The 10,111-nt window shown below is 35.1% G+C and overlaps 1 protein-coding gene across 1 annotated transcript; it reads left to right on the top strand.

Moving 5' to 3' along the window:
* The first annotated feature begins 7,324 nt into the window (after nt 1-7,324).
* Nucleotides 7,325-9,575, top strand: LOC141480493 (uncharacterized). Its single transcript, XM_074170521.1, has 2 exons — nt 7,325-8,559; nt 8,619-9,575. Exons 1-2 carry the CDS (start codon nt 8,545-8,547, stop codon nt 9,021-9,023), a joined length of 420 nt encoding a protein of 139 aa, XP_074026622.1. The 5' UTR covers nt 7,325-8,544; the 3' UTR covers nt 9,024-9,575.
* Nucleotides 9,576-10,111: the final 536 nt, after the last annotated feature.

Here is a 10,111-nt window from a genome sequence, read left to right as displayed (position 1 = left end):
GATCTCCATGTTGATGGTAATCTTTGCGCATCATCCCTCTTGTTCATATTATTAGGTCGTTTTTCAATTTCGATAGCCTCTCTGATTGTTCGCGAGAAAAAGTTTTCGTTGCTTGCTAGTATTTTTGTGTTATGTCCTGTCTGAAGTACGTGTTGGAAGAGAGAAGACGTGGTGACTTTTCCCTTCACTGCTAGTTTGTGTTCATCTTTGCGAATGTTGATTCGTCTGTTGGTCTGGCCGATGTAAGTCCTGTCACCATCATGGCATGGTACTTCATACACTCCTTGTGACTCCAGTGGTATCTGATCCTTGGGATTACGAAGCATGGACCTTATTGTCCGTTCTGGTACGAACGAAGTTGATATGTTGTGTCGGTGAAGAATTCTGCTGATTTTATCTGTTGTTCCTGCAATATATGGTAGTGTGGTTGTTATGACCGGTGTATCTCGAGTTTTTTGTTGTTTCCGTGTGGTCTTGGCAGCCGCTTTTATACTTCTTTCTGAGTAGTTATTCATTTGTAGAGTTGTTTCGATGGTGTTCAACTCTTGTTGTCTGTGATCGTTGTCTGCCAGCCTCCTCGAACGTGTAATGAGTGTTTTTGCCACCGCGTGAATTTGTTTTGGGTGGTGGTGTGAGTTTGCGTTTAGGTACCTATTCGTGTGTGTTGGCTTTCGATATACCGTGTGACCTAATGTACCGTTCGGCTTTTTCATAATCAGTACAGGTACATGGATCAATGTCAATGCTGAATAGGCATCTGACAATACGCCTCAAAACGACTAAACAAAGACTATTTAATTTTCTTTGTTTCGTTTTCAGAATATGTCATTACCTATTTTTCTATTCGTACCCAAGGTGACATTGATCACTGTCAATGCTGAATCAGCAACCAGAGATACACAGTTCTCAAAACGACGAAACAAAGGCTTTTTGTTTGATTTCATAATATGTCATCACCTATTTTTGTATTCTTACCCAAGATGACATTGATCACTGTCAATGATGAATCAGCATCCAGAGATACGCAGTTCTCAAAACAACGAAACAAAGGATCTTCGTTTGATTTCGAAATATGTCATCACTTATTTTCCTATAAATACCTCCTGCGGGGCGAAATGAGTTAGTTGTTTCGGTTGAAAGTGATACCAGTGGCAAGTGCAACGATTTTATCTGAAAGTAAGTGTTTTTCATGCTCACTTTATGAATTTTCATTGCAAGATTTCTTTTTACGATTTTGACTTTTTCTCAGATGAATTTATTCAAATGTAATTTAATTCAAAGATGATGAGAGTTGTTGTTGAATTATCATTTAAATTTCCAAAATTTTACTCAAATCAATTTACTTGAATGTTTTTATGCATACTTTTTGAGGGTTATCGTTTTTTGTTTCAATTAATTTGTAATACGGAACGGTTTAGAGGTAATTACGTATTCCCCAAGCCAACCCTGGACTACTATTTTTATCCTACATACATCAGAAGATAAGAAACGACAATTTCTGATATTTCTTCTTCATCAAACTCCATCTTAAATAATGAATAAAAGATAAGAACCGGTAATTACTGACATCCATTTTTCTCGAATACTATCTCTTACAGTAATTATTGTATCGTACAATTTGTTTTGATGTTTTATTAGATGACAGCCTCATAACCGTGAAATGTTATTATGAATTTTACTCGAGAATCATCCAAGCTGAAAAATAGTTTTTCCCGTATTTTATCTATTTGCCTTTGACAATGTCATAGTTTTTCTATATACACATTTATAATGTTGTAAACAGAAGCTCATTTTGTGACCATCTTTCTAGTTGAATAAAACGCATAGTAAAGCACGAATAACTTTTATTCATGGTGTCGTTAGTTGAGAGAGTGTTCGTATAATTTGTAATTTAAAACATAAACTTTTTTTATTTTTGGTTTCTCACAGGTGGATTTCCAAAAATTCAAGTTCGGTCGTGGAGAGGAAACCAATTAACTACAACAATTTTTCACCACACCGAGTGACGGAGGAGTATCACGCCCATTTGGAAGAATTTTTCATCAGGAGAATACGTTGTTGTGTTGTTTCATTTTGAATTGTACGAAATTAAGGTTAGTACTGCTTTCCCATTTTTTCTCTGTTCAATATATGTATAAAGTTTGTTGTTGTATACAATATTTTTTGTTCGACTGACAATTTTTTTCATTCATAGATATAATCTGCATAAAGTAGTGTTTTCAATACTTTTTATGTGTTAAGTATTTGTATGTGTTTTAAATTCCTTGTTTTGAATTACAGTTAATTTTTTCAATTATAACTATAGCTCGCTCATTTTTCACAATCACTCCATGAAAGACATTACCCCCATTCTTAAATTTTATTTTTCTTTGGTGTATGTTTGTATTGAAAATCAAATTTATTTCAGAACACTACATCAACATCACACTTCACTACATCAACACTTCAGAGTCATCTCAACAACTACATCCAAAACCGTCCAGCAACCTTTCCAGAACGAACTTTAAATCTCAACAGCTTCCAGAACCATCTCAACAGTCTCCACAGAACGAGCTTCGAATTTCTGCAGCTTCCAAAACCGACTCATCAAACCAAGAATTTTATTCGTTTTTATTGGTGAACAAAATATCGGTGAGTCATGTCAATAAATAAAATCCAAATGATAGATTTTCCAAAAACCAAGTCGGTAACTGATAAATACATTTTACATATCAAAGATAATTATTCGGAATACATTGCCATATAGGCTCGGGTTCAAAACGACGAAGCACCAGGGTAAAGTGACAAAGTGTTAATAATGTTTTTCATAGTAGAGTAACAATGGGGGTTATCATCAATTCAACTCATAAAGATCCTAAAAAGTTTCAAGACGATGCTTTTTCATTATTCAAACGTGATATTTCCAAAATTTTACAACAAATGTCATGCCTCAAAGTTAATTTTACATTTTCAGGGGATTTTATTAGAAAGTCGAATGATGGGGAAATTGTTGATCGTAAATATTTCAGTACGCCAAATAAAGTTATCGATTTAGGTACGGACTTGGCTGCTTGGTACAATGAAAACGCCGTGGATGTTATATTGAATAAATTACCCGAATTTGAAGAGCAACTGTTGGGGTGGGCTCTGAGTAAAATTCTTTTGTTGGAAGTAGCCGTAAATAAATATGAGATTGGTAAAGGTTCTTCTTTCATTCCACAGCCGCAAGAAATCGCAAGGAAGAAGGCATGCATTAATGTACAAAACGACGACGAAATGTGCTTCTTTTGGAGTATTATTAGCGCCTTGTATCCTGTAGCAATAAATTCAAAAAGAGTATCAAAATATCCACATTATTCTACAGTTTTGAATACTAAAAGGCTAAATACTCCAATGGATTTACATCAAATTTCCAAATTTTAAAATCTTAATAATATTTCTGTGAATGTTTGCTATTTAGAATTAAATCAAGCAAAGAAAAAATCATTTTATGTAGTAGTACCTGCCAGACTAACGACAACAAAACGAGACAGACATGTTAATTTGTTATTAATTAAAGACAAATATTTTTCAAAATTGAATGATTATGAGGCTCCACCAATTGATGATGATGATGAGACTGAAATTAAATTCCATTATTGTTGGATCAAAGACATGTCCCGATTATTAAATAGTCAATTGTACAAAAATGGGAAAAATTATTATGTGATAGATGCCTAAATTTTTGGGAAAGAAAGTTTTTGGCTTTCTACTACTCCATATTGATACAAAAAAAGGATGAGGAAATCTTTCAAAGAAAGGAAGGAAGTAATCAATTTGAAAATAAGTAACTCTATATATGGATGTAGAAGTAACTTTCAGACACAAACTGAAAGAAAGTCCTGCCTTCCTTTCTTTGGAAGATTTCCTATTTTTTTTTGTATCAAGATGGAGTAGTAGAAAGCCAAAAACTTCTTTTCCCAAAAATTAATCACTCCTAAAAATATAACCCCTTCAATTCAAATGCCTAAATTATTTTTCAAGTCAGCAAAAATTAAATGATCATACTATTTTGTGCGGAAAAGTGAATGACTGTTAAAATTTCATTTCCTACATACGATCATGTGGAATTTTGAAATTATGTTTATAAACAAAAATGCCCGTTTATAATTTTTGCTGATTTTGAGTCACTGTTGGAAAAATGCAAGGAAAACGTATGAATAAAACTACACAAAATACCATAAACATATACCTTTCAGTGCAGGCTACTACTTCAAGTGTTCCTATGATGATAGTCTTTCTCATTCCGAAAGCTATCGAGGTGAAAACTGTATGAAATGGTTTGCCGATGAGTTGTTTGATATTGCAAAATTTTTTGAATCAAAAATAAAGAATATTGAGCCGATGACAATGCCTTCAAATAGTATCGGTGCTGCAACGACTTGTCATATTTGTGAAAAACCGTTCACTCCTATAGATGTTATCGTGTACGATCATGACCATTATACGGGGGCGTTTCGCGGATTTGCGCACAAAGCCCCCTGTAATGTCAATTTTCGAAAATTATTCGTGGTACTCTTCACTTTTCATAATCTTTCAGGATACGACAGTCACTTCAATATAAGACATATCATAAAAAAACGCTATGTGATACTTCGCTCAAATAAAGAAAAATACATTTCCTTTACTCTACTATGCCTGGGTACACGTGGGATGCCATGTTGAAGTATACGAAGTGTAAATTACAAATTTTAAAGGGGATAAGGGGCGGAATGTCAAATAGATATTCTGAAGCGAATGATAAATATATGGAAGCATACAATACCGAAAAACCTTCAAAATATCTTTTGTATTTAGACGTTAATAATTTATAAGGGTGGGCAATGTCAGAATTTTTACCTTACGACAGTTTTCAGTGTGTTGAAAATTTTGATAAAGATGTAACTGAAATTCCTGACAATGCTTCAGAAGACTACATATTGGAAGTTGATTTGGAATACCCTGAGAGATTACATGATGCACATAAAGATTTTCCGTTTTGTCCAAAGCATCAAGCACCAAAAATTCCAAAAAAAAAATAATGGGTACCCTGTATAATAAAGACAAATATATTTTGCATTATCGCAACTTCAAACAAGCATTGAAAAACAGTTTGATTCTAAATTCATCGGGTTGTGAAATTCAAACAATCTGCATGGCTGCGTCCCTACATTGAGTTTACTCGTTTAAGGGCTGCAGCTACCAGTTCTTTTGGCAAAAATGTATATAAACTAATGGTAAATGCTATTTTTGGAAAAACAATGGGAAACATTCGGTTACACAGGATGGTCAAACTTATGAATTCCTGGAACGGTTGTTATGGCGCCAAAAATTTAATTGCGAGTCCCCGATTTCAGAGTCGAACCGTTTTCGATAAAGACTTGATGGCTATTGAATTGAGAAAGACTGAACTTGTTTTCAATAAACCTTTTTACATCGGAATGACAATATTAGATATTTCAAAAACATGCATGTTTGAAATCCATTACGATTTCATGGTGCTCACTTTAGGTATAGAAATTTGTAAGTTAATGTATACAGATACAGATATCTCCATCTAGGAAATAACGTGTGAAGATATCTATTCAGAACTCATTAAAAAAAGAACGTATCAAAATTTGATATTTCCGATAATAAGTTTGAAATTCCACTTGTGAATAAAAAAATTCCTGGGTTAATGAAAGATGAAGCAAATGGTAAAATCATCAGGCACTTTGCAGGGTTACGTTCGAAAATGTACACCTACAAGATGCAGGGTGGAAAAGTTATCAAGAAATCAAAAGGAATTCGATATAATGTAGTCAAAAATAAAATTGATTTCAAAGATTATATCGATTGTCTCAGAAATTTTAAAGAAAAAATGTGTGAGCAGTTTACTATTCGATCATATGCTCAAAACGTTTTCAGTATCAAAGGTGAAAATAGGCTTAAGTCCATACGACGATAAACGAAAATTGATCCCCAAATCATCCAACACTTCACCTTGGGAGAACTATAGCTTGAAATGAGGTCATCATTTAGATTTTATTTTTATTGATATGATTCAATGAAAATTTTGTCCTTGTTTAAATATGACTGATAGGTGTGTATTACTCTGAGAATTTTCAACAGCGGTAGGAGTCCACCAACTTTGCAAGTATTGACTGCAAACACAAATATGTTTGAGTATTTCAGTTTTTGTATACTAATTATTGTACATGTAAACGTTGATATAATTTGAATGAAATATATTGAAATTTTGTGTACTTATTTATTGTTGTACACACGTTGATATAATTTGAATAAAATATACAGGGTGTCCCTGGACTTCCTCTTTTCCTCTCAGGAATGTATAGATGGGGTCAAAATATCACCAGTACTTCATATAACTTTTTTTCCTAAAATCCTTCGTTACCAAGTAACGGGCCCTCGAAGTTACAAAATAAAAAATGTTTTTCTTTGATAACTTTTCAAGTGAATATTCAAAATCATCCAAATTTTGGTAATTGACTAAACAAATGAATTCCGTCGATGAGCTTTCATGCAGGAGTCAGTTGTTTTGCTACAAAGTCAGGAACGGACTACCCCCGATGGTCCACACCCCAAAACTTTGAAATGACAGATATTTTTCAATATTTTTCAACAAATTAAGGTTACTTGGACAATTTTATGAATAAAAGTTCTCGTGTGGAAAGTCGATCGGAGCAACGAGTCTTGATACAAATGTAGTGCTACTCGACGACATCAAACCCGCTCGTCCCCCATTATTTGAAATGAATAATTATCAAAGCAGAAATAATAATGATAACGTTAATTCAACAACATTTATCCTGAGATGTCTACCATTATTCGAAAATATTAGTTTTTAAGGAAAATGGAAATGATAGGTAAAATGTTCATAACGAATTTTTATAATGCAAACACGTTTAACTAACGAAACTCAAGAGCCTCAAGAGCAAACAGAAATGAAAAATCCGCTACAGAAACTGCTCGATATGACCACCTTCTCTCTCTATACATTTTCTTAGTCTGCGAAGACACCCTCTCTGTACTTAAAATAGCATTCCAGGGTCGTTTCGTATGGCTTCACAATGTAATGTTATTCTATTCAACAATGCATCTCTTGTGTGAATAGGTGTAGCGTAAACAAGGCTTTTTAGATGCCCCCACAGAAAGAAATCCAATGGATTTAAATCCGGAGACCGCGATGGCCATGAATATGGCCCACCTCTACCAATCCATCTATTGTGGAAAATATGGTTCAGATGGTCACGCACAATCAAACTAAAATGAGGAGGAGCGCCATCATGCATAAACCACATATCTCTTCGGGTTTGCAATGGAAGTAGTTAGTTTAAGCCGATTTCAGAACCTCCCCCCACCACTTTCAACCTTGAAATGACCTCTACGTCACACGAAGTTGCGAAGGTGACTTTGAGGAGGTGTTATGAGTTTGTCCTTGAACGACCTTGACATGCGTCATACGGCAACGCAGACAAGGTGACTTTGAGGTGCTGTTTTGGGTTTAACCTTGAATGACCTTCATTCTTTTCCCATATTTTCGACAGGGTGACTTTGACTTCCAATGAATTCGAGCCAGTTTGGCACCCACACGATCTAACATAACCAAGGTGACTTTGAACGATTGTTTTGAGTTTGCCCTTGAACGACCTTGATCAACGTCACTCAACGCAGACAAGGTGACTTTGATGAGGCAGTGTTTTGGGTTTGACTTTGAATGACTTTCATTCACTTCCCATATTTTCAACAAGGCTTTCTTGAAGTTTTGAACCTACACAACACAACATAGCCAAGGTGACTTTGAAGGAGTGTTTTGCGTCTGACTTTGAATGACCTGCAACTACGTCACGCGATAAAGACAATATTATTTTGGAGTAGTGTTTTCGGACACCCAGCTTGTGGTGAAGAAGTACCCCCTCTTCTTCAACCACGTTCTATAAATGTTCGGAGGATCACCATTTCACATTCAGTTTGAATAACCCAACGTACTCGAATAGATGAGTGAAAGTAGTGCTGCAAAGTGACAGAGAGTATTACGTCAGGAGTATACACAGCAATCCAGGTGAACATATTTTATATTTGTATACCATAATTCCACTATATTCGAAATGGATCATTTGAAATTTAATATCGAAAAGATCAATTCTGCAATAATTCAACAAACTGTGGCTATGGAGCAGAAGCCTTTAATATCTTTGACTATCGATAAAGGTTATAAAATTGAAAAGATGTCGATGCTATCCACACGATATGGTAAATCCATTCAAGTAGTTTTGTTGGACGAGGAAAATAATACTTCTTTTAAATCATGGCTTCCAAAACGTGTCTCAGAACATTTTACGGAAGAAATGATTCACGAAGTGAATTCATCCAAAGCCAAATTCATTTTTACATATATCGGTCAAAGTTCTCAGGATTATCCTGGTGCTAAAACACGCTCACTAGTCAAATTCGATATTTTAGATTGAATATAACTTCAATATCTTTGTAAATAGTAGAAATATGGTATATTAATGTAAAATATGGATTAGCTCCCGCGCTTCAAACATGATAAAATTTCAAGTGAGTGTTTTTTTGCAGCATAATTTCCAAACTAATGAATGCATTTTGTGTATTTTCAGAGTACAAGCATGTGGATGCAATATTCAGCCGAAGAGTGGCCGGAAGCAGTCAATTTGGATTCTGCAATAAGGAGGTTGGCTTGGGAATTAGCCGACTTGAGTTTTGACGCTCTTCACTCATCAAACTATGATTTAAGTGTATGTTATGATGCTGAAGAGGTACGAAAACTTTTGGAGCTCAGTGAGAAATATGAACTTGGTGTGGCACTGTGCCATAAATATTCGTATGGAAGCGGAAATTTGGATGAGTTCTGTGAGCTAATGATTGAAGCAGACTTGAAGCATTTCCTTCACAGCATATCCGTTTACCTACCACAGAATATCATAGAGAAATATCAATTGGAGCCACAGAATCCCAACCCACAACCGGAAGAATCTTCAAATAATGGTGTTGTGAATATTTGAAATCTATTGTATACATTATAAAATCATGTTTCAATCCATGCTTGTCTATATCTGATTGTTTGGTAAATAAAAGGCAGAAGATAATTATTGAGTGTTTTATTATTTATCAATATCGAATACTCCATGGTGAATTACATGTCAATCTTATTACAATCCAGTCTGAACAGAGCCATTTAGGGCATTATAGGACAAAACAGCATCGTGTAGGATGAGTGCATATACTTTGGTGTTTGCTGGAAACTTCACCTTGCGTGTTTCGAATTCTATTTTGATGTCGACAGTAGATGACTTCATAGCATCGGGTTGGTGAGAGCAGTCGATGATAAATAGTGGATTGTTGCGAAAGCTACCAATATCCATCATGGGCTCACTCATAGCTTTATCGTAGTAGCTGCGTTGGAAGTTTTCATATGCATAGTAGGCTGACGAGTCTAACTTTTTGTCAAAATCTAGATTCCAACGCTCATATGGGTATACTTCAGAGTTTAGAGATAGTCGAATATTATTAATATTCGCATGTATGAATTTCGTCACATCTTTTGATATATTTTCAGATTGGTCGGTGCTTTGAAAGCCGATGATGATGTATCGAGGTCTTTCGAGGCTGTTGGTTGTCTTTACGGCCCAAATATCTGAGGATGTATCACGAAGTGTGGGTAATTCATAAAGGTCCCATATACGATAAGCCACCTTTACTTTTGCATTATTCGCATTTTTATTGATGCGGTTCAATAGCTTCAGTTTCTGACGATCTTCCGGCACGATGTGTCTGATTCTCCATTCTATTTTGTTGATTTCCAAATGAGCATCGACTTCTCCAATAAACGAATTTTTGAATGAGCGTGCAATAATCAAAATGAGCTCTTGCTTGACATTCAATACTCCTCTGTTGTAATCTTCAGCAAAACCCATGAGATACTTCAAGGGTAATTTACCGCTGAATACATTGCTGACGGAATCCAATATATCTTGTTTGTTCACATCAAGACCCCATCCTATTGGTAGTAGGGAATTTGCATGTGTTTGTCCAAATGATATCATCGTTTTCATTGTGGTAGTTATGCCGGGTTTTCGAACAACGGCCACTT

The sequence above is a fragment of the Leptinotarsa decemlineata genome, unplaced genomic scaffold, assembly GCF_025532065.1.
Source record: "Leptinotarsa decemlineata unplaced genomic scaffold, Ldec_3_MD MMD2_P_RNA_scaffold_9, whole genome shotgun sequence".
Taxonomy (NCBI): Eukaryota; Metazoa; Arthropoda; class Insecta; order Coleoptera; family Chrysomelidae; genus Leptinotarsa; species Leptinotarsa decemlineata.
This window is presented reverse-complemented; position numbering and strand designations above follow the sequence as displayed.